Source organism: Budorcas taxicolor, chromosome 2, assembly GCF_023091745.1.
Source record: "Budorcas taxicolor isolate Tak-1 chromosome 2, Takin1.1, whole genome shotgun sequence".
NCBI classification, from domain to species: domain Eukaryota; kingdom Metazoa; phylum Chordata; class Mammalia; order Artiodactyla; family Bovidae; genus Budorcas; species Budorcas taxicolor.
The window spans coordinates 103,992,070-104,019,801 of record NC_068911.1 but is presented as its reverse complement, the minus strand read 5'-3'; the positions used below and the strand labels follow the sequence as shown (position 1 = coordinate 104,019,801).

Genomic DNA, 27,732 nt, shown 5'->3' with positions numbered 1-27,732 from the left:
GTCATTTCTCATCTGACCTTGGGGCTTCATATGGGAGGGAGGGTGAAAGTGTAAACTGCAATTGCTACTGAGAGCTTTAGAAAAATAGGTCCCTCTCACAGAGAATATCCCATCCATTTGCTCTCAGATCTATGCATGAGTGGTGGGAAAATTACTTTTTTAATTAAGTTCTTCACCTCCCCCCGCCCCATTTTTGCAAAGTGCTTTAGCAGGCTTTCTTCTATCTCAGGCATATGTACTCAGTTGCTCTGTCATGTCTGACTCTTTGTGACCCCATGCACTGTAGTCTGCCAAGCTCCTCCATTCATGGGACTACCCCAGCAAGAATAGTGGAGTAGGTTGCCATTTGCTACTCCAAGAGATCCTCCCGACCCAAGGATCAAACTTGCGTCTCCTGTGGCTCCTGCATTGGCAGGCAGATTCTTTACTGCTGCACCACCTGGGAAGCCCCCCTCTATCTCATAGCAAAGCCAAAAAGCTTTCTTTAAATTGTCTGATACATATTGAAGAGTTTATAGAACAAATTTGTAAATTCAGTGAAAGCTTAATTTCCATGGTGAAGTTGGGTCGGCTAAACCCTCAGCCATCATCAGCTTAGTTTCCTAGTGTCTCTTGGATTTGGGTCATGTCTTTTCATTTTTATAGATTTTTCTCTTACCTCTACTACCCTATGAGTTTGAGGGGAGGCGGTCTTTTCTCCCTTACAAGTTGTCACTTCCTTATTCTAATGCAGGCACTGCTTCTAACCCTTTCATTCTGTTCTTATCAGCATTCACAGCATGAAATGTGATTCTTCGATTAATTCCTTCCTTTCCTCTCACTCATTTCCACTCCTATTTTCCCATCTCCTTTCATTTCGCCCTCACATATTTTTCACTTTTCCTTATCATAATATGCTTGACATGAGAGAGCCAAATCGAACCCCACAGTTAAAAATAGTTTCTGGCATTATTTGTGATTCCTAAGATGTAGTCTCACAAATTACCTTTTCTCATCTGATTTCCATCGCACATGCTGACAGTGCTCCAATCTTGGTTTCTGATTATCCCATTACATAGTGCTTTCCCTTACATTTAGAGGAAACTTGCAAGTAATGGTTCTGTTTGGATAGCACTGCCTAGTCATCATTTACAATTTTATGGAACTGGAAAGGCCAGGAGAGGAAAGACATGGGACTCAAGTTCCTATTTAAAAGGGAAAGCATTAAATAACTATTTTGGTAATAGTTAGAATCACTACTCATCATCGTGCTACACTGGAGCCTCCTTTGTGATTGCTAAGTTGTGTCTGACTCTTTTGCTGTAGCCCACCAGGCCCCTCTGTCTATGGGATTTCCCAGGCAAGAATCCTGGAGTGAGTTGTTATTCCCTCCTCAAGGCGATCTTCCTGACCCAGGGATTGAACCTGCATCTCCTACATTGCAGGTAGATTCTTTACTGCTGAGCACTGGGAAATCCCTAACATATTAGTATCATAGGACAGGATAACTGTTTTTCTTACCAAGGGGAAATGCTGTGTTCTCTGTTGAGGAGTAATGCTTTTAAAATTCATTCTTAAAAAGGCAAATGCAATTGCCTACACAATGTTACAATATTTCAGGAAAAACTCATCACAAATAAATGCATAGGAAGTATCCTAACAATTCACCTGCTTCATTCATTGTTTTTACTATATAGTCTGTATGTATTCACACTCTGTCATCATGCACAGCATTTATCATGTGTGTGTGTTTGTCTTGTGTATGTGTGTGTCTGTGTGTTTTAGCTATGCTCTGAAAACATCCTATAAATAGCTAAATTCATGTAAAGCCACAATGCCCAGAATGCTGAATGATTGACTGTTAACATTGATCGTTTGGTTATAGAAAAAGAAATTTCTAATACGAATAATACCATTTTTCTTATGCATTCTAAGAACCTCTTATATTCAAGAGTAAATTTTCCTTACATATATTTATTTCAATTGACCTCATAAAGTACATCTGAGAGTATAGTATACCATGTAATTGAGAGCTGGACATCTAATAGATGCTATGTGAGATCATTGGGGGAATGAAAAGATAATGAAATTCCTATTCTTGGTGGGAGATAATGACTGTCCTTTTTTTCTCTTCTGCAAAGGCACACTATCATATTCTAGTTGATGGTCCCTATATATATATATATATATATATATATATATATATATATATATATATATTAGGTACATTAGTAATTTCAGAGAAGCCAAATATATCTTGCTTTGGGGGAATGCAGTTTAGTTCTTGGGGCCAGACTATAGCTCCTGGATTATGTTCAGCAGACTTTTCTAAAAGATAAGCTTTTCTTCCATGACTTGGATAGTTCCACATAATTTTCTTCTCCTTTCCTGTTCTTGACAGGTGCATGAGGCAGTCCCATGTTACACTGAGTGCAATCAGTATTCCTGGGTTGTAGAGCACTGGTCTCCATGCAAAATCCACAATGAGCTGAGGTCCCTGCGCTGTGGAGGAGGAACGCAATCTAGGAAAATCAGGTGTGTGGCCATGGAGACATTTGGGAAATGTGACAGTGAAACTTATATATTTTTATGAAAACAACAGCGTTGCCGATCCAAGTACACTCTGATTCTCAAACTATATCTTCTGTCTTTTGCCTGTCTTAAAAAAAATTATGTATTTATTTAGCTGCACCAAGTCTTTGCTGTAGCATGGGGTATCTATTTCCCTGACCAAAGCTTGAACCTAGGCCCCCTGCATTGGGAATGTGGAGTGCTGGCCACTGGACCATCAGGGAAGTCCTTGCTCATCTTTAAGTATTCCTGAACACATAGGACCCTTGAGCTGCCATGTATATTGTGGGATTCTATCTGCACGTCAGCCACAATCCTGAACATTTCCTGCAAATGACTTCAGTGGAAAAACCAACTGCATGGAAAACCATCACATCCCTCCAATGATGCATGGCCATCACTGCAGACATATTAGATGATTTGGACTATAATGCCATGTCACTCTTTTGCTCTATGATTAGTATAGTTGATGGACATTATCTTAATTTTGGATGTCAATACATTGAAAAAGTCAATTTAAACCCCCACAATTAGACTTCAGAATGTAATATGAGAATAAACTATGACCAACCTAGGCAGCATATTAAAAAGCAGAGACATTATTTTTCCAACAAAGGTCCATCTATCTAGTCAAAGCTATGGTTTTTCCAGTAGTCATGTATGGATGTGAGAGTCGGACTATAAAGAAAGCTGAGCACAGAAGAATTGATGCTTTTGATCTGTGGTGCTAGAGAAGACTCTTGAGAATCCCTTGGACAGCAAGGAGACCAAACCAGTCAATCCTAAAGGAAATCAGTCTAAATACTCATTGGAAGGACTGATGCTGAAGCTGAAACTTCAAATCTTGACCTGATGTGAAGTGCCAACTCATTGGAAAAGCCCCTGATGCTGGGAAAGACTGAAGGCAGGAGGAGAAGGAGTTGACAGAGGATGAGATGGTTAGATGGCATCAGCGACTTGATGGACATGAGTTTGAGCAAGCTCTGGGAGTTGGTGATGAACAGGGAAACCTGGCCTGCTGCAGTCCATGGGGTCGCAAAGAGTCAGACATGATTGAGTGACTGAACTGATTGAACCAGTGGTCCAGTGGTTAGGATTCAGCACTTTCACTGCCAAGGGCACAGTCTTAATCCTTGATCAGGGGACTAAGATCCCACAAGCTGGTTTGTGCAGCCAAAAAATAATAAAGGTCTATTTAGAAATGATTTGGGAAGAAAGAAGGATAATTGTATTATCAAACGAGGAAAATAGCAATGAATGTTAAAGAAGAATCATAAGCCAAAATATTAACCATAAGCAATGATTTAGTATGTAAGCTCAAGAAGAAATCAACAGTCGTGTAGTAATATTTTCAGTTGCCTGAGTGTAGTATGTCATTTTGCTATATTTAGGAAGCTTCATTTCAACTTGACACACTGTGCCCAAATCGGGTAACTCCCTAATGAGTTATCTTTGAGATTGAAGTCAGTTGCCAGGTCACACCTAACTTCTATGTGTTGGTCTTATTCAACACCAGTGAACTTAGTTTATTCAGTGATTCAGTATATATCCACCATTTCTGAGACTTGGTCCCATTGTCACAAAGTCACTGGTAGACAGTTGAAAGAAATAACCACTGGCGAAATTGCAGAGGTGCTCCTCATCACCAACCCAGGCAAAGGGCTCATAAACATATTGTCTTTCTTTCCCACTGTTCACTGCCTTTTCCCCTGGGGACTGGTTGCTCAGGCTGTCACAGACTGGGCTTCTACCTCTTTTTCTTCAAAATCTGTCTCTTGTGTCCTATTTTCTCACGGCTTTGAGAAATGACTGACTAGCCTGGCTTATCAGGTAATACGTGTAAATGAGCTGTGGCATCTCTCACTCTCATCCCAGCCTGGCCTCTTAGCACTATTAAAGCAAAGTCACACGAGAGAGAGGAAAGCTTTAAGAGAATAAATTGCTACCGGCAGGATTGTGGCAGGTTGATTGAGGAAAAACACACTTGAACAAGAGGGCCTTTAAGCCAAACCTCTCAGCTCAAATGGATGAAGCCTGGTATAATAAAAAAAGGACAACTACCAAATATGTGTTGTGGGTTGAACTGTGTCTCCCCCCGCTAAAAAAAAAAAAATCTATGCAGTGAAGTGTTAACCTGCAATGCCCAAGAATGTGGCTGTATTTGGAACCCTAACCCTCAACCCAAAAATGGCAAGAGGAGGGATTTTCAAAAAAGAAAATGTAATCAGTGGTTTTAATGATTTTGAGAAGTTTACTAAAATAAGAATTGACTATTGAGTTTGGCAAAGGGGAATCTATTGATGATATCAGTTCTGTCTGGAATGATGATAAACGTGTGGTTAAAGGAAGTCCAAGAGGTAATAAAGGAGGAGGAGGATGTGGGGATAGTGAATATAGCCATGCTTTATTTATTTTATTTATTTGTGTAATGAAGTTTTATTAAAGTATAAAGGAGATAGAGAAAGCTTCTGACATAGGCATCAGAAGGGGGCAGAAAGAGTACCCGCTTGTTAGTGTTAGCAATGAGTTTATATACTCTCCAATGAATCCAAAGAATGTCTGGAGGTTGTAAAGACCTCACCAGACCTACTCCCATAATTTACATTTTAAGATAACTATAGCCATGCTTTAAAGCAGTTTTGTAATGAGTTTGAATAGAAATGAAAGTGATGACCAAAGCGGGAGATATGGCAAGGACACTGATGCATATGTAATTGCAGGGGCATTTTCATTTGAGAACATCTTCAGTTTCAGTCTATGTAAGTCTTTACTTTTGTGCTTGTCAGAATCACTGGAAGACTCTCTTCTTAAATCACATGTTAAATAGATAATCCTAGAAACCTGTATTTTGGGAACCCAATGAAAGAAGGCTAATGTGGTAAACAGAATGATAGCTCCCCAAAATATTCACATTCTAACCCTTGAAATTTGTGGATATGTTATGTTAAATAGAAAAAGGGTCTTTGCAGATATGATTAGGGAAGATTGTCCTGGATCCTCTGGATGGGAACAGTTTATTCACAAGTGTCCTTAAAAACGGATGAGGGGATGGGAAAGGAAAAAAGCAAGACACAGAGAGATACAAGGCTTTGAGGAGAGAGAAAGGAATATGGTGGCTTCTAGACTATGAAAGAGGTTAGGAGACGATTCTGCCCTAGAGCCTCCAGGAAGGAATGTAGCTTTGCCAGACTGCTGATGTTAGTCTAGTGAGTTCCATGTTGGATTTCTATACTACAAAATTGTAAAATAATAAATGTGCATTGTTTAAGTCATGAAGATAGATCATTTTGTTCACTATGTTAACTTTCCTTAAATCTTATTATCAGTATGATGTTCCCATCCTTAGTTGGGCCATGTGTTCTCTAACTCGAAGACCTGTTTTATGACCCTATACAGATACTAACCCTTCAGTTACCAGCAGGGGCCATGCTGGGGTCATCACCTAGCTCTGTGTATTGGGAAAGGGCATCTCAGAGCTTACTGCTACTGCTGCTGCTAAGTCACTTCAGTCATGTTTGACTCTGTGCGACCCCATAGACGGCAGCCCACCAGGCTCTGCCGTCCCTGGGATTCTCTAGGCAAGAACACTGGAGTGGGTTGCCATTTCCTTCTCCAATGCATGAAAGTAAAAAGTGAAAGTGAAGTCGCTCAGTCGTGTCTGACTCTTCGAGACCCCATGGACTGTAGCCCACCAGGCTCCTCTGTCCATGGGATTTTCCAGGCAGGAGTACTGGAGTGGGGTGCCATTGCCTTCTCCATCTCAGAGCTTAGGTACTCCTTAAACATAAACATACTTACAATAAATCCTCCAGTTTTTCTGCCTCACCTTCTTTCACATTTCCAAAGGTACTTGGTGCCACAGATGCCTGAATTTTTCATGTATTCTGATGTGTAATGGAATTACTTTCTTTGTTTTCTTTTGAAGGCTTAGTGATCAGTTTTCTTTGTGTGCTAAAATACCACTAGTCCATCTACTTCCCATCGTTGCCTTTGCCCTTTCCCATGGTTTTTGTCCTTGCAAGATAATGCCTTTCCTTCTCCCCTGTTTTTTTTTTTTTTTTGTAATAAATTCCTTTGCTATTGTTTTTGTGGCATATTGGGAGCAGACAAAGACTAATGCATATGTCCAACTGGACACCATTGACCAGAAGTATTACCTCTTCTTTTTTCAGCGAAATCATAAAGGAATATCAGCTGAAGAGTGTGCAAGCAAGAAGGAAAGCAATTTTCAGTTTTTAAGTTTGCCCAGGGAAAGGCATTAAAGCCATTTAGTGGTTCCTCCTTCCAGTATTGACTATTACCACAGGAGAAATTAAAGTCTATAGATGACTCTGTACCTTGCCTCCCTACATTAGAAGACATGACTTATGTCTCCTGTTTACCATTTTTTGTTAACCTGCTTTATACAGTATCTTTTTTTTTTTTTATTACTTAGCACCTCATAAAGTTTATTTTGTACCAGGTCATAGACTTCGGTGCAGTTTTCCTTAATAAAAAAAAATTATAGAAAAGAAACTCCTTGTGCATAGGATAATTCATTCCAGTATAGCATGATTTGTAAAAGCTAAAAGCTTTTCCAGCTAAAGCTCTCCAGCACAGCCCTCTTAAGTTGCTTATTCCTTGGCTGTGGCTTTGTATCTGAAAGTAGCAGATCAGCAAATGGCACCATTTATCTTATCATCATTGTCATTTTCACCTTTACTTTGATCATTATCATTGGGAGAAGGAATCTCGTCCTTTTTTTTTCTTTCTTTCAGTTCTGTACCTTAGCACCCAAGAAAGGGCATGGTACAAAGTAAGCCCCTCAAAATATTTAATAAATGAATCATTATTAACAGATCACTTTGTATTCCAATACCAAACAAAAGAAGCTTATATATAGCAAGTCTTTATTAAATATTTTTGAGAAAATAATTTAAAATTAACTTTGAATTGGGATATAATATAAATGGATAGAAATGCCCACAGCATAGGGTACAGCTCCATGAATTTTCACAATATGAACTCATCTGTGTAACCAACCCAGAGGCCAAGACACAAAGTTTTACCAGGACTACATAAACCCCTATCAGTCAATAACCATTCCCACAGGGGTAACTGCTATTCTGTCTTCTGACACCATAGATGAGTATTGCCTGTTAAGTGTCTGTGAAGGGAACTGTACCGTCTGTACTCTTTTTGTGTCCAGCTTCTTTTGTTCAACATTGTGGTTGTGAGCTCCATTCATGCTCTTTCATGCAACAATAGTAATGAATTCTTATTACTTAATAGCATTTCCTTCAGTGAGTTTATCACAATATATTTGTTTATTTTACTGTGGCTGAATAGCTATTGTAGATATTAAACATTTCCAGGCAGGTTTTTTTGTGTGTGTGTGGCGGTGGGGGGGGGGGGGGGGGGGGGGGGGCGGGGATCCACATTTCTCTTCTGTATATAAACAGAAGTGGAACTGTTGGGTTACATTGTGTTTGTATGTTTAGTTTTAATAAACATACTACCAATTAGTTTGCCAAAGAGTTTATGCTCCAACCAGCAGAGTGAGAAGAGTTACAGTTGCTCCATATTCTTGCCAACCCTCCCTATTTTCCATGTTTTTGATATAAACCATTCTGGCAGGTATATAGCAGTATAACGCTTTGGTTTTAATTTGATTAAATCAGCAGCATGATTATTTATCCCATCCCCATCAGCATTTATCTCAGAGCAACAATAATACGTGCATCAGTAGCACATGCTCAACTGCTGCATGAAAATGCTTGCATGTTGCCCTTTGGTTTATAATATGAAAATTCCTTACTGAAATGCAGAAAATACCTAAAAGAAAAATATGTTCAAATGTTTTTTCAGTACTTTGCTATGACCTTAAATATATTGAACAAAAACTAGGGAACCTTAGATGCTCTGAGCTAGAAGTCCAGGAACAGTCTGAGAGAGTCATAGGAACAATGCAAGGTCTAGTTATTACAAAGTGATGAATTTATTCAGAGGAGAACGTTCAAGATTTGTTACAGTGAAAAGACCTAAGTAAATATATTGTAGATAGTTCTCTTTAGATGGAGAGTTCTTCAAAGATGAGTATTGTCTCTAGTCTTTCCCTGCTCTGCTGAATAATGGCTCTGCCCTGAGTTACCACTCAATAAAGCCTGGTTGGGTTTCCCTTGTGGCTCAGCTGGTAAAGAATCCACCTGCAATGCAGGAGACCTGGCTTCTATCCCTGGGTTGGGAAGATCCCCTGGAGAAGGGAAAAGCTACCACTCCAGTATTCTGGCCTGGAGAATTCCATGGACTGTGTAGTCCAAGGGATCGCAGAGTTGGACACGACTGAGCAACTTTCACTCACTCACTCAAAGCCTGACTGACTGAAAGGTTTTCTGTTTATTTGTTTGTTTTTTGCCCTGGTTTCTCTATCAGTCTTATTTTATGTTTAATTATCTTGGAGGGGTAAGTAATTAGAATATATCATAACAATTTTAAACTTACTCCTCACTGTTTTAAGTGTTCAAGCTGTCTTATGATCTTGCATTATAGATGCATGAATGCTGCTGATGGTGAAGGGGGAGCTGTGGATAACAGCCTGTGCAACCAGGATGAGATTCCCCCAGAAACCCAGTCCTGCTCTCTTCTGTGTCCCAACGAATGTGTCATGTCTGAGTGGGGACCTTGGAGCAAATGCCCACAGGTAATTTCTCTCCCCTTGTCACTGTTCTAATCCTCCAGGACTGCCATCACTTTTGTTCTCTGCGCTTTTACAGTGCAGCTCTCCAAAGCATCCTTCTTGTAACATGGGAAAATAATTTTGCCTAAGAAAGAAAAAAAAAAAAGAATTCAGCAAGTGAGACAGAGCAATTTAAAATGCCAGTGCTTCTTCTAAGGCCTTTATTCTGGGAGTACAAACGAGGAAAAGGACCCTAAAATGGTCACACTAGGATTCAGATGTATGCCAACCATTAAAGGGCCTTCTTTGGTACCAAAATCATCCTCATTATAATCTGTTGGCTCTGCTCCATTTTTCCCTGGCAGAATCAGTATGTCTTAGTACCTCATTGGGTTATTTAGCTTCTGTTAGTGATGAGTGATGATCTGTTTTGCCTCGTGCTGTTTTCCCAAAGATCATGTGTTCTTTCACCATGTTCTTCTTCTTCCAAACCTGACAAAAAGTCCTTTTTTGAAAGTCTAAAGCATTTGCCTTTTCCCTCTTTTAAAAAAAAAAAAAATTGGAAGTGTAACAGGAGTATAGTAAAATAAATATTCTTTAAGTAGCACAGTTCAATTTAATATTCTCAGAAGATAAAGTTGGATATTTTAGACTTATGTTTCTGCTTAAAAAGCTAAAAGAGAAAATGAGGATAAGGAGCATATTATATGGCTCCAAATGTTGGGAAGGAAAGAATTAGGACACTTTGATTTCAGTGGTGATACTGATTTGCGAAGATTGTAGAAAATCTTTGTATGAAAATGGAAAACACATTTTTAATTTCATTGAAGTATAGTTGATTTAGAATACCTCATTAATTTCTTCTGTACAGCAGAGTGACTCAGTTATGCATACATGTATCTTTTCCATATTCTTTTCCATTATGGTTTACCACAGGATACTGAATATAGCTGCCTGTACTATACAGTAGGACCTTGTTGTTTATGCATCCTATATATAATAGTTTGCCTTTCCTAATCTCAAACTTGCATTCTTTCCCTCCCCTCCCCACTGTGACAACCACAGGTCTCTTTCTCTATATCTGAGTCTGTTTATCTTTCATAGATATGTTGGTTAGTATTGTATTTTAGATTCCACGTATAAATGATATCATATGGTATTTGTCTTTCTGACTTACGTCATTTGGTATGATAATCTCTAGGTCCATCTGTGTTGATGCAAGTGGCACTATTTCACTCTTTTTGATGGCTGAGTAATATTCCATTGTATATATGTACCACATTTTATTTGTCCATTCATCTATGTACATTTATGTTGTTTCCATGCCTTGGCTACTGTAAATAGTGCTGCTGTGAACATAGGGATGCATGCATCTTTTTGAATTATAGTTTTTTTCTGGATATATGCCCAGGAGTAAGATTGCTAGATCATATGGCAACTGTAAGTTTGGTATTTTTGAGAAACCTCCATCCTTGTTTCCATAGTGGCTGCACCAACTTACATTCCCACAGTATAAGATGGTTGTGTTTTCTCCACACATTCTCCAGCACTTGTTACTTGAGAGCTTTCAGTAATGGCCGTTCTGACTGGTGTGAGGTGGTACCTCATTGCAGTTTGATTCACATTTCTGTAATAATTATTGACATTGAGCATCTTCTCATATGCCTATTAGCCACCTGCATGTCTTCTTTGGAGAAATATCTATTCTGCCATTTTTTGATTGGGTTGTTTGTTTCTTTGTTGTTGAATTATATGAGCTGCTTGTATGTTTTGGAAATTAAGCCCTTGTCAGTCACATAATTTGCAAATATTTCTTACCATTTCATAGGTTGTCTTCTCATTTTGTTTATGGTGTCCTTTGCTACTCAAAAGCTTTTAGGTTTCATTAGGTCCCATTTGTTTATTTTTGGTTTTGTTTCTATTGCCTTGGGATACTGAACTAAAAAACATTGGTGTGATTTATGTCAAATAATGTTTTGCCTGGAAAATATTTTTGAAATTAGTTAATATGCTATATTTGCAGTTTTTGACTATTGAGTCCTTATTAATTATTGCAATTTTATCTTTGATGTTTCTGTAATTCTTTTCATGAAAGACTTTGTCCCTGTTCTTTTGTGTTTAGTCGCTTAGTTGTATCCAACTCTTTGCAACCCATGGACTTTAGCTTGCCAGACTCCTCTGGGATTTTTCAGGTGAGAATACTGGAGTAGTTTGCCAGTTCCTCCTCCAGGAGATCTTCCTAACCCAGGGATTGAACCTGTATCTCCTTTGTCTCTTTTATTGCTGGCGATTTCTTTACCTGCTGAGTCATAGAAAATCCCTTTGTTCTTTGGGGATAGATTCATACAATGTTAAGATAAAGAGGCACCAATTAAAGGTAACTTGTAGAAACGGAATGTCCTACTAAGTCATATATTTTGTGTGTAACTTGAATATAATAAAAATTAACATTTCATGAACACTTATTTTGTGCAAGGCACGAGTAAGAATGCTTTCCTTTAGCCTTTGCAATAATCCTACTTAAGTACATAGTGTTATCAGTCCCATTGTATAGCTGAAGAAACTGATTCTCAGCAAGGCTCTTAAAGTAGCTTGCATAAGGTTTCACATTTTGTAAGTGATGGAGCAGTTAATGAGTCATCTGATGGAGCCAGTGCCTTTGATCTCACATTCTCAGCTCACTTATCTTAGAAGAATAAAGGTGGATTTAGACTCAACACTTATTTCTTTAAGATGCAACATTTGTTTCAAGAACAAAGCTAGTTACTTGAGCTATCTGTATGATTATTCCATGACTGAGGACATAAATTCACACTTTAGAAAGTGTGGCAGCATATATTGTTTATTAATCAACTTGCAGAAGAATTAGCAACCTTAAGAAGTTTAATTGTAAAGGTTACTATCTTCCTATGAGTATTGCAATAAGGATTTCATGATCTGAGCCACAGTCAGTTCCTGGACTTGTTTCGCTGACTGTATAGAGCTTCTGCATCTACATCTGCAAAGAATATAACCAATCTCATTTCGGTATTGACCATCCGGTGATGTCTCTATGTAGAGTTGTGTCTTGTGTCCTTGGAAGAGGATGTTTGCTATGACCAGTGCATTCTCTTGGCAAATCTTCATTAACCTTTGTCCTGTTTCATCTCGTACTCCAAAGTCAAACTTGTCTGTTATTCCAGGAATCTCTTGACTTCCTACTTTTGCATTCCAATCCCCTATGATGAAAAGGACATCATTTTTTGGTCTTATTTCTAGAAGGTCTTGTAGGTCTTCATAGAATCATTCAGCTTCATGCTCAATATTCTCCAAGCTAGGCTTCAACAGTACCTGAACTGAGAACTTCCAGATGTTCAAGCTGGATTTAAAAAAGGCAGAGGAACCAGAGATCAAATTTCCAACGTCTGTTGGATTATAGAAAAAAAAAACAAGAGAATTCCAGAAAAACACTTAGTTCTGCTTCATTGACTACATTAAAGCCTTTGACTGTGTGGTCACAACAAACTGGAAAATTCTTAGAGATGGGAATACCAGACCACCTGATCTGCCTCCTGAGAAACTTATATGCAGGTCAATAAGCAAGAGTTAGAACTGGACATGGAATAACAGACTGGTTCAAAATTGGGAAAGGAGTATGTAAAGGCTGTATATTGTCACCTTCCCTTATTTAACTTATATGCAAAGTACATTATGCAAAATGCTGGGCTGGGTAAAGCACAAGTCAGAATCAGGATTGCTGGTAGAATTATCAATAACTCAGATATGCAGATGACACCACCCTTATGGCAGAAAGTGAAGAGGCATTAAAGAGCCTTTTGAAGAATGTAAAAGAGAAATAAAAGCTGATTTAAAACTCAACATTCACAAAACTAAGATCATGGTATCCAGTCTCATCACTAAATGGCAAATAGATGGGGAAATAATGGAACTGGTGACAGACTTTATTTTCTTGTGCTCCAAAATCACTGCAGATGGTGACTGCAGCCATGAAATTAAAAGACATTTGCTCCTTGAAAGGAAAGCTATGATAAGTCTAGACAGCATATTAAGAATCAGAGACATTACTTCAGTGACTAAGGTCTGTCTAGTCAAAGCAATGTTTTTTCCAGTAGTCATGTATGGATGTGAGAGTTGTACCCATAAAGAAGGCTGACCACCAAAGAACTGATCCTTTTGAACTGTGGTGCAGTAGAAGACTCTTAAGGGTCCCTTAGACTGAAAGGAGATCAATCATGTCACTCCTAAAGGAAATAACTTTGAATATTTTTTGGAAGGATTGATGCTGAAGCTGAAACTCCAATACTTTGGTCACCTAATGTGAAGAGCCAATTCATTAGAAAAGACCCTGATGCTGGGAAAGATTGAAGGCAGGAGGAGAAGGGGAAGACAGAGGATGAGATGGTTGGATGGCATCACTGACTCGATGGACATGAGTTTGAGCAAACTCCCAGAGATGGTGAAGGACAGGGAAGCCTGGCGTGCTGCAATCCATGGGATCTCAAAGAGTAGGATGTGACTGAATGGCTGAACAACAACAATAACTACCTCCCTCACTTTTTTTTTTCTAGTTTGCTCACAGAAAACTCCATTAAGCTATGATCACTTGGCCATGAAAACATTGCCCCTTTAAGTCAATGTGTCTTGCCACTGACGGCTGAAATGCTTGTCTCAGGAGCATGTTATGATGGCCTGGCATTCTGCATTTCCTTCTTCAAGTTTCTTGGAGGCAATTTTCTTTCAGGTTTGCTTCTCTAAACATAAGCACTCTATTTTTGGAGTGTTTAGAAACTGGAGCTGGAGAAGATAGTTTAACCTCCTTTCATGTGTCTAGAAGATGACACATTTACTCGCCTATCAGCATGAAGTGAGGGAGTTGTTTCTTCAGGTGTTTATATTCCTTCTAAGTTACATATTAATAATAATATCTCTGACAACAACGACAATACTGTCATTGAGCCCACCGTATGTAACTGACACTGTGCTGGAGTTTCATAACTGCACTTTGCTATGATGTCAGAACACTTACCCACGGTCACTCAGGTCTATCCAACCACAATGGCCTCATTCTTTCTCAGATGCATACTGCTTTCCAGTGTAAATAAAGACATTAAAATGGAAAAGAAAGGTAATCAGGGCTCGTGCCTGATTATTTTCCCTATCTTCAAATATGTTGCATCATTTTAATAAATTGTGGCATCTTAGCATAATGCCCCAATATCATGGGTACTTTAAGTGGTGCTCAATGGTGATCATCATCATGATTATACGAAGTTAGTGAGCTGAATCTGTGTGCCTGAAGTTTAACGAGCACTTCAGTGAACATTTTCTGAGCAAAACGGAAACAATTATTGTAAATTATTCTGTGTACTGTGTGCTGATTCTAAATATTGGCCATTATTTGCCAAGTTCTCCTTTGACAGTCTGCAGTGTGACATATGTTAATGAAACCAATTCACTGTGTAATTTTTTTCTTATTCCTTTTTTTCCCCCCAGGTCAGTTCTTTAAAGATAAATACATAAACATACAAACAGAAAATAATTTTTTTAAAGCCAAAATATTTTTGAGACAAATGCACATTTATCTTATACACCCACAAAATCTGAAATTTATATTTTGATTTAGTTATAATAAAGTTATTTAATGTGAAATAAGCTTAATATTTTAAAACATAGTTAAGTAAATCAATTTGGCAGTTAATGAAAGAAACTTAGCAAAACCAGTTAACTAATTAAAACTGTTTCTTGATTCCCCGTATTTGTCTTATATTCTGAGGCCAAACATATATATCCGGACTATCAGTGCATCGAGGAGTTGACAGTTCTCAGTATCTTTTGTAAATACATACTGTTTAGACTGAAGTGACTTAGCAGCAGCAGGTGTAGCAAAGGATTCAATAATTACTAGCAGTCTGTTTATTAGTTCACACAGTGTTCACTAATAAGATGGTAGGCACCATATAAAATAATTAAAAATATACTTTCTAACCTCTGGGTCAATGATTTTTACCCAGCTCCTCTGTCTCAGTCCTGAAATTGAGTCAGTCTGTCTGGGGTGTTTCCCATGAGTTTCCATGTCTGATAACTTTCCAGGTAATACTGGTTCTGCCATTCTGGGGACATGCTTTAAGTCACAAGGCTGTTAGTCATTGCTTCAAATCATATTCTTTGGCAATCTCATTTTAATTACATTTTTTCTTAATCCTACTTATTTATTTATTTTGATGGGAAATGGCCTTTAAAAATTTACATTGATGTTTATTGAGATATAACAGACATACAGCACTGAGTAGTTTAAGGTGTACAGCTTCATGCTTTGACTTTTTTATTAATTGCAAATTAATATGTAATTTGATATAATGACACACATTATGAATTGATTACCGCAGAAAAATTAGTGAACCTCCATCAATTCATATAGATACAAGATTAAATAAATAGAAAAAAGTTTCATCTTCTGATGAGAACTCTTAGGATTTACTCTCTTAGCAACTTCAATACATAACACACAGCAGTGTTAATTACATGTGTCATGTTGCACATCATATCCCTAGTACTTATTTCTCTTTCAACTGGAAGTTTGTACCTTGTGATTGCCTTCTTCCAGTTCTTCCTCTCCGCACCCCTGGTTCTGGTAATAACAAATCTAATCTCTTTTGCTATGAGTTTGTTTTTGAAATATAATTGACCTACAACACTTTGTTAGTTCCTGTCACACAGCATGGTTTAAGAACTGAATTGTGTGCCAAGTATAACAAAAAGGACCTAAGATGGAGGCATTAAAATTTATAATGCAGCCATTGTAACTGTCCTGGGAAAAATTGGGGATCAAAAATGGATCAGCAAAAACAAATACAATTCAAGACAGAATTTTAAGAAAATGGAAAACTGTGTGTTTATTTTCATTTCTTGTTTTTTCTTGTTCCCATAAGACACAGAGATATACACACCCACACTAATCAATATATATGTGTAATTTATTTTTTGATTCCACTGTGCTCACTTCTGTAGAATGCTTTAATGTGAAAGGAATCTTGTAGAATTATACATGTAAAAGTTTTTGAAATCCTGTTCACTCTTTAAAGATTCGTGTGTATAAAAACACATATGCATATATATGCATCTATGTATATCTACATACTTATATTTTATATATATAATAATTTGTTGTTTATTGCACAATATTCCTCTCTTATCTACCTAATATTTTTTCTAGTTTTTATCCTGAGCCTTCATACTTCAAAATTATGCTGATGAATATTCATAAAATCTCCAGGAGAGGTTTACAAATTTCTGAATTCAGAAACTGCTCCATCCCTGACACATCTGAAGGACTACATGGTTCTGTTTATTTATGATGCCAACTCTTACAAGAAATTTCCAATGAGTAGTAAAGATTTTCTATATATGAGTCTCCCTGGAGGCTTGACAAAGAAATTTCTTAAACAATTATATAGATAAGAAAAAACAAGGAGGGTCTTGGAGATTAATTTCCAAACTGCTATTAACTTTACAGAAGCAAGCCTTCAGAAACTCTCCCCAGAACGATGACTCAAGTTTTAGCAAACCCATTTGAACTTTAATTGATTCACTCTCAGCTGAATGCATCAAAGGCAGGCTAGTACCATCACTGGGCATCCTCTCACACTGTGAGAATTGGAGACTCATTAAACAGTGGTCTGAATGCAACTTCATGATCAGAGACTCAAATCTTTGCATTGTCACCAGAACAACCTGTGGAGAAAAAGCACAAAGGGAAATTTTGCAAACAAACTATGGAGGGCTTAAGTGTCATCAACTCTAGATTCTATCATAGTCTTAGTGTACTTCCAAAATACATCTTTTTGCAATACTTTACTTTTCTCTTTAATTCTTTATGTATGTGCCATACACTCATGAAACCAGTGTAGATATATGTAGGCACATAAAGACCACCATTAACCCTGCAGGTGAAGACAAAAGACACTGCTTTAAAAGAGAAAAAGAAATGCATGCTGGTTTTCTGATAAGTGCTCCAAAATTAAGTGTTTGAGGTTAAGAAAAATACCTTCCCCCCCTCCCATGGTGCTTATGTGTTATTTTTGGTAAGGGCTGTCAACAGTGGCGTTCAGTTACTGATGACTCAGCATGTTTAGCACCTTAGCATTGCCTCTGAAAGTTATGTTTCCAGGGAAGCAATTTACCCCAATATTTATGACTAGTTTTCATCTCCAAATGCTTCATCAACCTCTCCTCACAGTCCGTAACATGCACATGACAACCTGTATTTGTCTCCGGAGGACATGTCTAATGGTCACAACCCTCAAGCTGTCTGGTGCTCTTCTTTGGCTCAGAACTAAAAGCCAGAGGAGAAAGATGATAGTTTTCTATGCTCTGATTGAAAATTCTGGTTGCCTCTGTTACACTGATATTGGCTCTTGTCAGAAGCCCAATAACTCATTACTCAGGGACTTGTGGAGTATTTTACCCCTGTGAGCAGTGAGCTTTCATAAAACTCAGAACTATTCTGATTTCCTCAATCAAATTAGGTCCTACAAAAATAGGTGTCTCATTTCACGCAGGTTAGCAGCAAATGACAGTCCTATAAAAGCAGCCTTTGAGCTGCTTCAGTTTTTAAAGTTTAATATGTTTATCACTTTTTATACAGTACAATTTCTTTGACTATCACTATTACCTATTTAAAGTACAAAATAAGGTTTCCATTGCTCTCAATCTCTCTCTACTCTCTGACTCTCTCTCTCCCTTTCTTTCTACCTATCTTTATCTATCTCTATAATTTATAAAATTATATAATAAGCCCCCTAAATTAATCACTCAAATTCAATATTGATCACTCAATTTCAATATTGATCACCCAGCTTCAATAATTATGTACGTGACAGTTTTACTCATTTCTTCTTCCCTGGTTCTTATCCCTTCTCCTATAAGAAAGTAACTTTAAAGTATATCCCACACTTCATCTCATCTCTAAATATTTTTATATAGCTTCCTGAGAAATATGCCTAATTACAACAAAAACAGACAGCTACAGTATTTTTTGTACTTTGTAGGAGGATGGTTCTCAAAAACTGAAAAACATGATTCTCAAACAAAGTGTCAAAAATTAATTAACTCATTAATAATTAAAGCAGTATGATTGTAAGGTTCAGGGATTAGAGAGGACAGAAAACTATTAGCAAGGTTGGAATAGCAATTGTTTTATTTGGACTAGACTGAATTTATGCTCCTACTGTAAACAACTAAAGAGTAAAATATACAAAACAGCAGTTTTAAGATATTGGCTCATATGTAGCATGCAACTATGATCCTAAGAGAAGAAAACCAAATGATGTGAGTCTTACAATCACCATGGCTTTCTGGGTTAAAGGGATTGTCTGGATGGTGATGCCAGGGATGTGATGCCTACAAGATCATGAGGAGGCAGAGGTCAAACGTCAGAGAGGACATGGCTGAAGTCTGAAGAGTAAACTACTGAAGGGGTGTGTGTGTGTGCTCCATCGTGAAGTCATACCTGACTCTCTGCAACCCCATGGACTGTGGCCTGCCAGGCTTCTCCGTCCATGAGATTTCCCAGGCAAGAATACTGAGTTGGGTTGCCATTTCTTCTCCAACTGAAGAGGGTCAGTTCAGTTCAGTCAGTCAGTCGTGTCCGACTCTTTATGACCTCATGGACTGCAGCACACCAGGTTTCCCTGTCCATCACCAACTCCCAGAGCTTGTTCAAACTCATGTCCATCGAGTCAGTGATGACATCCAACCATCTCATTCTCTGTTGTCCCTTTCTCCTCCTGCCTTCAGTCTTTCCCAGCATCAGGATCTTTTCCAATGAGTCAATTCTTTGCATCAGGTGGCTAACGTATCGTAGCTTCAGCTTCAGTATCAGTCCTTCCAATGAATATTGAGGACTGATCTCCTTTAGGATTGATTGGTTCAATCTCCTTGCAGTCCAAAGGACTCTCAGGAATCTTCTCCAACACCACAGATTAAAAGCATCAATTCTTCTATGCTCAGCTTTCTTTATGGTCCAACTGTCACATCCATACATGACTACTGGAAAAACCATAGCTTTGACTAGATAGATGGACCTTTGTCAGAAAGGAATGTCTCTGCTTGTCTAGCTTTTCTTACAAGAAACAAGCGTCTTTTAATTTCATGGCTGCAGTCACCATATGTGGTGATTTTGGAGAACAAGAAAATAAAATTTCCATTGTTTCCCCATCTATTTGCTATGAAGTTATGGGACCAGATGTCATGATCTTCATTTTTTGAATGCTGAGTTTTAAGCCAGCTTTTTCACTCTCCTCTTTCACTTTCCTCAAGATGCTCTTTAGTTCCTCTTTAGCTAGGCAAATGAAGAAATCTATTGTTGGCCAAAAAGTTTGTTCTGATTTTTCCAAAAGATATTACAGAAAAACTTGAACAAACATTTTTGCCCAATCCTGTAGACATCTAGATGGAGGTCTCTTTAAATTCTTATTTAAATACTAATTTACTCATCCATGGAGTAAAACTGCATAAGTCCACACAAGAAATGGCTCCTGGGGAGCTACAAGCTGTACACATTCCACAGATCACCTAAGTCTGAGAGATATTGTAATTCTATCCAACCTGTAAAGAAGTAGTTCTGCAAGCTCTTAAGGATCTAACAAGGGTTCTGCCTTAGGAGGAGGGCTAACGTAGCGCTAAAGTCTACTCTAGAATTACCCTAATAAAATTTATACAAAACCTAGAAGGATCAAGGAGATTCACAAGTAACTTCACTGTGTGGCAAAACAGACTTCAGCATACTTATATGGAAGACAAAAAATTTAATTAAAAACAAAAGTTTAACAATATAGCATTCAGAGTGTCTCAGGGTGGTTAGTGACTAGTAGAAGGCATGATCTGGGCTTAGGCAGGGTTGATAATATTTTGTTTCTTGAACTCTGGGCTGGTGTCTAATTAAACTATTGGATGTTTTATGTATATCTTGCATTCACCATATTTCCTAAATTTTATTTTGGTTGCTTTCTTTATTGGTTCACATATTTAGGTTTTCCTAATCATATGATCATGCAAACTATATATAATCATATAACCTGCAAATAATTACTTTTATCTAACTTTTTGATATTTACATAACTTTCTCTGGACATATTTTATTAGAGAGAGCTCTCTAAATAATGCTAAAAATCAAATTAAAATTATTTCAGTTTTTTCCTGGTGTTTATCATAATATGTTTGAGCCATTTTTTTAAATTAAAATTTAGTTTGTTTACAGTGTTATATTCCTTTCAAGTGAATAGCATAGTGATTCAGTATTTTACAGATTATACTCCATTGAAAGTTATTATAAGATAATGGCTATAATCCCCTATTTTATGTAAAGTATAATTATTACTTACCTATTTTATACATAACAGTTTTTATCTCTTCTACTTACCTGTCCCCACTGGTAATCACTAGTTGGCTTTCTGTATCTATGATTTTATCTCTGTTTTGCTATATACATTCACTTCATTTTTTTTAGATTCCACATATAAGTGGTATCTTACAGTATTTGTGTTTCTCTGTCTTACTTATTTCACTAAGCATAATATTCTCTAGGTTCATCCACATTTCTTTAAATGCCAAAATTTCATTCATTTTAAGGGCTGAATAATAATATTTCATTGTATTCATAAAACACATCTTCTTCATCCATTTGTCTATTGATGGACATTGAGGTTGCTTCCATATCTTGGATACTGTAAATAGTACTAATATCAACACTGGGGTGTATGCATCTTTTTGAATTACTGTCTTAGGAAGGTTTTGGTTGCTTTTATCTGTTTTTTCTGGGTATGTGGCCGGGAGTGAACTGTTGATTCATATGGTAGTTCTATTTTTAGTTTTGTGAGGAACCTCCATACTGTTTTCTGTAGTGACTGGACTAATTTACATTTGCACCAACAGTGTACAAGGGTTTCCTTTTCTCCACACCCTTGCCACCATCTGTTATATGTAGATATTTGAATGATAGCCACGCTGACTGGTATGAAGTGGTGTCTCATTGTGGTTTTGAGTCACATTTCTCTAACAATTAGTGATATTCAGAATCTTGTCATGTGCCTGTTATCCATTTGAAAAAAAAATGTCTATTCAGTTCTTCTGCCCATTTTCTTTGTTTGGGTTGTTTGTTTTTGGCATTATGTTGTATGAATTATTTGTATAGTTTGGATACTAACCCCCTGTTAGTCATATCTTTTATAAGTCCTTTCTCCCATTCCATAGATTGTCTTTCCATTTTGTCCAGTTTCCCTGATATGTAAAAATGTTTGAGTCTGTCCCATTTGCTTATTTTCACTTTTATTTCTTTCACTTTCGGAGATAAATTCCCCCCAAAATAGTGCTGTGGATTTATATTATATAGTCTTCTGCCTATGTTCACTTCTATGAGTTTTATGGCTGCAGATCTTACATTTAGGTTTTTAATCCATTTGAGTTTATTTTTGTGTATGTGTGGGGTAATGTTCTAATCTCACTGTTTTTCATTTAGCGGTCAAGTTTTCCCAGAACTACTTATTGAAAAGAATGTCTTTAATCTATTGTATATTCTGGCCTCCTTTATTGTAGATTAATTAACCATAGGTGCTGTGTGCTTAGTCACTCATTCGTGTCTTAACTCTTTACTACCACATGGACTGTAGCCTGCCAGGCTCCTCTGTCCATGGGGATTCCCCAGTCAAGAATACTGGAGTGGGTTGCCATGCCCTCCTCCAGGGGATCTTCCCAACCTAGGGATAGAACCCAGGTCTCCCACATTGCAGGTGGATTCTTTACCGTCTGAGTCACCAGGGAAACCCACATAGGTGTGTCAGTTTATTTCTGGGCTCTCAGTTTTGTTCCATTGATCTGTGTTTTTGTGCCAGCACCATTCTATTTTGATTCCTGTAGCTACCAGGAATTATTATCTGGTATTATCACCAGGGAGAATGGGCAGAAGGAAAATGGGCAGAAGAACTGAATAGACTTTTTTTTTTCAAATGGATAGCAGGCACATGAAAAGATTCTGAATATCACTAATTATTAGAGAAATGTGAATCAAAACCACAATGAGATACCACTTCACACCACTCAGCATGGCTATCATTAAAATATCTACATATAACAATTATTACCTAGCTATTATTTAGACTATTACCAGCTATTATTTAGGCATTCCTAAGATGTCTTTTTGCGGTACAGTCTATAATCAGGAAGTGTAATACCTACACCTTTGTTCTTCTTTCTAAAGGTCACTTTGGCAATTAGAGATCTTTTGTGATTCCATATGAATTTTAGGATTATTTGTTCCAGTTTTGTAAAAAATATCATGGTTATTTTGATTGGTATTGCATCAAATATGTAGATTGCTTTGGGCAGTATGGCAAATGGCAGCCCACTCCAGTACTCTTGACTGGAAAATCCCATGGACAGAGGAGTGTGGTAGGCTACAGTCCATGGAGTCACAAAGAGTTGGACACGACTGAGTGACTTCACTTCCAACCCAAGAGCACTAGAATAGCTTTCCATTTCTTTATGTCATCTTCAATTTCCTTTATAAACACTTTATAGTTTTCAGACTACAGGACTTTCATCTATTGATTAAGTTTATACATAGGGATTTTATTCTTTTTGATACGATTTTAAACAGGATTGCCTTTTTACTTTCTCATTCCTATAGTTCAGTATTAGTGTATTGAAAAGAAACAGATTTCTGTATATTAATAGGGTATCCTGAAACTTTGCTGAATTTATTCATTCTAATAATTCTCAGGTGGAGACTTTAATGTTTTCTGTACAAAGTATCATGTCATTTTCTAGTAGTGACAGTTTTACTTCTTTCCAATTTGATTATCTTTTATTTATTTGTTGTTTTGAAATCACGAGGGCATGTTAAGAGTGGGCATCTTTGTCTTATTCCTGAATTTAGAGGAAAGACTTTCAGCTTTTCACTGTCAAGTATGATGTTAGTTAAGTGTTTGTCATAAATTGCCTTTATTATATAGAGGAAAATTACCTCAATACACACTTGGATGAGAGTTTTTATCATGTATAATGTTGAATTTTGTCAAATTCTTTTTCTGTATCTATTGAGATGATCTTGCAATATTCATCTTTCCTTCTGTTCATGTGGTACATCACAGTAATTGATGATCTGATATAAATCCTACTTGATCATGGCATATGGTCCTTTTTATATGTTGTTGGATTTGTTTTGCTAATATTTTGTTGAGGATATTTTCAGCTATATCCATCATAGTTTTTGGCTGGTAATTTTCTTTTTTGTAGTGTCTTTCTCTGGTTTCAGTATCAGGGTAATGATGGCCTTGTAGAATGAATTTGGGAGCTGAGGTATTTCAGCTATTCTCTTGTATTGTAAAGGGGTGTTTGCTCTGACCAATGTGTTCTATTGACAAAACTCTGTTAGCTTTTGCCCAGCTTCATTTGGTACTCCATGACCAACCTTGCCTTTTACTCCAGCGATCTCTTGACTTCTTACTTTTGCATTCCAATCCCGTATGGTGAAAAAGATGTGTTTTTTAGTGTTAGACCTCGAAGGTCTTATAAGATTTCATAGAACTAATCAACTTAAGTTTCTTTGACACCAGAGGTTGGGGCATCAGTTCAGTTCAGTTCAGCCAGTCAGTCATGTCTGACTCTTTTCAGCCTTGTGGACTGCAGCATGTCAGGCTTCCCTGTCCATCACCAACTCCAAGAGCTTGCTCAAAGTCATGTCCATTGAGTCAGTGATGACATTAAACCATCTCATCCTCTGTTTTCCCCTTCTCCTCCTGCCTTCAGTCTTTCCCAGCATCAAGGTCTTTTCAAATGAGTCAATTCTTTGCATCAGGTGGCCAGAGTATTATAGCTTCAGCTTCAGCATCAGTCCTTCCAGTGAATATTCAGAACTGATTTCCTTTAGGATTGACTGGCTTGATCTGCTTACAGTCCAAAGGACTCTCAAGAGTCTTCTCCAAAACCCAAAAGCATCAATTCTTCGGCACTCAAATTTTTTTACAGTCCAACTCTCACACCCATACGTGACTGCTGGAAAAACCATAGCTTTGATTAGATGGACCTTTGTCAGCAAAGTACTGTCTCTGCTTTCTAATGTGCTGTCTAGGTTGGTCATAGCTTTTCTTCCAAGGAGCAAGCATCTTTTAATTTCATGGCTGCAGTCACCATCTACGGTGAGTTTGGAGCCCAAAAAAATAAAGCTTGTCAGTGTTTCCGTTTTTCCCCCATCTTTTTGCCATGAAGTGATGGGACCAGATGCCATGATCTTCGTTTTCTGAATGGTGAGTTTTAAGCTAGTGTTTTTCACTCTCATCTTTCACTTTCATCAAGAGGCTCTTCGTTCCTCATGTCTTTCTGCCACAAGGTTGGTGTCATCTGCATACCTGAGGTTATTGCTATTCTCCTGGCAGTCTTAATTCCAGCATAGACTTGGATTACTGTGATGTTGAATGGTTTGCCTTGGAAACGAATGAAGATCATTCTGTTATTTTTGAGACTGCATCCAGCTAATGCATTTCAGGCTCTTTTGTTGACTCTGAGAGTTACTCCATTTCTTCTAAGGGATTTTTGTCCACAGTAGTAGATACAATGTTCATCTTAATTAAATTTGCACATCTGAATTACATTTGTCCATGCCTGTCTATTTTAGTTCACTTATTCCTAAGATGTCTATGTCCACTCCTGCCATCTCCTCCTTGACCATGTCCGATATACCATGATTCATGGACCTAACATTCCAGGTTCCTATGCCAGACTGTTCTTTGCAGCATCAGACTTGATTTTCACCACCAGACACTGATCGTCTTTTCCACTTTGGCCCAGCCATTTCATTGCTTCTGGAGCTAGTAGTAATCGCCCTCTGTTCTTCCCCAGTAGCATACTGGACATCTTTTTCCCTGGGGGCCTTGTCTTTTGCTGTCACGTCCTTTTGCCTTTTCATACCTTTTGTGGGGTTCTTGCAGCAAGGATACTGGAGCTGTCTGCCATTCCTTCTTCCGGTGGAACACTTTTTGTCAGAACTCCCCACTGTGATCCATCCATCGTGGCTGGCCCTGCATGGCATGGCTCATAGCTGCCTTGAGTTAAACCCCCACTGCCATGACAAGGTTGTGATACATGGAGGTGCCGTTTCTTCTAGGTTGTCTAATTTGTTGACATATAGCTATGTTTTATCTTCTGAATATTTTTTAAATTTCTGTGGTATCACTCGTCATTCCTCATCTTTCACTTCTTATTTTCTTTATTTGTTTCCCTCTCTTTTCTTCTTGGTGAGCTTATGGAAAAGGTTTATCAATTTTGTTTATCTTTTTTAAAAAAACTACCTCTTGGTTTCACTGATCTTTTTTTTAATCATGATTTTATTCCTTCTCTGATCTTTTTTATTTTCTTCCTTCTGCTGACTTTGGGTTTTGATTGTTCTTTTCTAGTTCTTGTAGGTAGTGTTAAGCTTTTTGAGGTTGTTCTTGTTCCTTGAGGAAGGACTGCATGGTTATAAACTTCCCTCTGAGATCTGCTATACTGCGTCCCCATAGATTTTTGAGTATTATGTTTGCATCTTCATTGACCCATTGGTTTTTTAGTAGCATGTTGTTGTTCAGTCTCCGTGTGTTCGTTATTTTCCCATTGTTTGTTATTTATCTTTCTATAATTGATACCTAGTTTCATAACATTGTTGTTGGAAAAAATGCTTGATATAATTTCTGTCCTCTTAATTTGTTGAGATTTGTTTTGTGATTTAGCATGTGATCTATAGAACATCCCATGTGTACTTGAAAAGAATATGTTTTCTGCTGTTTTGGAATGTAATATCTTGTAGATGTCTGTTAAGTTCTCCTTGCCTATTGTGTCATGTAAGACCACTGTTGCCTTATTGATTCCCCACCCCCCACCCCCCCGGATGATCTGTCCATTTATGTAAATGAGGTATTAAAATTCACTACCACTATTGTAATATTGTCAGTTTCTGCTCCTATGACTCTCAGTATTTGCTTTATGTATTTAAGTGCTCCTATATTTGGTGCACATATGTTAATGAGTGTAAACCCTCTTCTTGTATTGATCCCTTTATCATTATATAATGCCCTTCTTTACCTTTTGTAACAGCCTTTGTTTTAAAGTTCATTTTATCTGATATGAGTATTGCTACCTCTACTTTATTTTCTTTTAATTTTTCATGAAATATTTTTAATGCCCTCACTTTCAGTCTATGTGTTTCTTTAGGTCTAAAATGAGTCTCTCGTTGGCAGCATATTGAATGGTCTTGTTTTGCTACCCAGTAAATATTTGTCCAATTCATTGATATTTAAAGTAATTATTGAGAGCATGTACCTATTTCATATCTTTTTTTCCAGATGCTTTTTAACTCTTTCTGTTCATAGATTCTTCTTGTTTTTTTCGCCCACAGACTGACAACTTACTTTAGGAATATATTTGTGTTTCTTTTTAATTTTGTTTAATTATTATAGATTTTGATCCATGACTACCATGGGGTTCATATACATTGACCTATATCAAGTTATAAATCAATAATTGTTAATGTTCAAACATCCTACAAGATTTATATTTCTTACTCCCCCCACATTTTGTGATTTTATCATATTTTGCATCTTTATGCTTATCACTTTACTGTTCATTATAGCTATATTTGCTTTTACAATTGTTTTAATCTTTTAATCTCCATACTTACTTATTTAAGTGGTTGACCCTCAATCATTACTATATATTTGCCTTTCCTGGTGGAATTTTCCCTTTCCTGTATGTTCTTTTTTCCTCTGCTTAGAAAGCCCTTTTATCATTTCTTTTAGGATAGGTTAGGATCAATGAATTATTTTAGTTTTTACTTACCTGAAATATTCTTTATTTCTCTTTATTTATAAATAATCTTACTGGGTAGAGTATCCTAGGTGCAGGATGTTCCATTTCAGCATTTCAAATATATCATGCCACACCTTTCTGCCTCAAAAGTTTCCATAGAGAAGTCAGCTGACAACCTTAAGGAGATACCCTTTTATATGCACTGTGATTTTCTTTTGCTGCATTTAGAATTCTCTTTTTATCTTTAACTTTTGCCATTTTAATTATGATTTTTTTTTGATGTAGGTTGATTTTAGTTCATCTTATTGGGGACCCTCTGTGCTCCCTGTATACTTGGATATTTATTTCCTTCTTCAGTTTTGGGAAGTTTTCAGCTATAATTTCATCAAATACATTTTTAATCCCCATTTCTCTTTCTTCTCCTTCTGAGACCCCCACAGTGTAAATTTTAATATGATTAAAGTATCTCAGCAATCTCATTTATTTCCATTATTTATTTTTTGTTTGTTTTTAATAATCTGATTGGATGATTTCCAGTATTCTGTCTTCCAGATTACTTATACCTTCTTCTGTATCACTTAGTCTGCTATTAATTTTTTTCTTTTTTTTCATTTCATGTGTTGAATTCTTCATTTCTCATTTTGTCGTTTATGTTTTATATTTCCTGTTAACACATTCACTTTGTACATCAGCTC

The 27,732-nt window shown here is 37.2% G+C and overlaps 1 protein-coding gene across 1 annotated transcript in view; it reads left to right on the top strand.

Moving 5' to 3' along the window:
• The window catches only part of THSD7B (thrombospondin type 1 domain containing 7B), an 899,070-nt gene that overhangs the window by 768,850 nt on the left and 102,488 nt on the right, over nt 1–27,732 (top strand). Inside the window, exons 15-16 of the mRNA XM_052635756.1 lie at nt 2,381–2,514; nt 9,079–9,229. Coding sequence (XP_052491716.1) covers nt 2,381–2,514; nt 9,079–9,229 — 285 coding nt within the window. The remainder of the gene's footprint in view (nt 1–2,380; nt 2,515–9,078; nt 9,230–27,732) is intronic.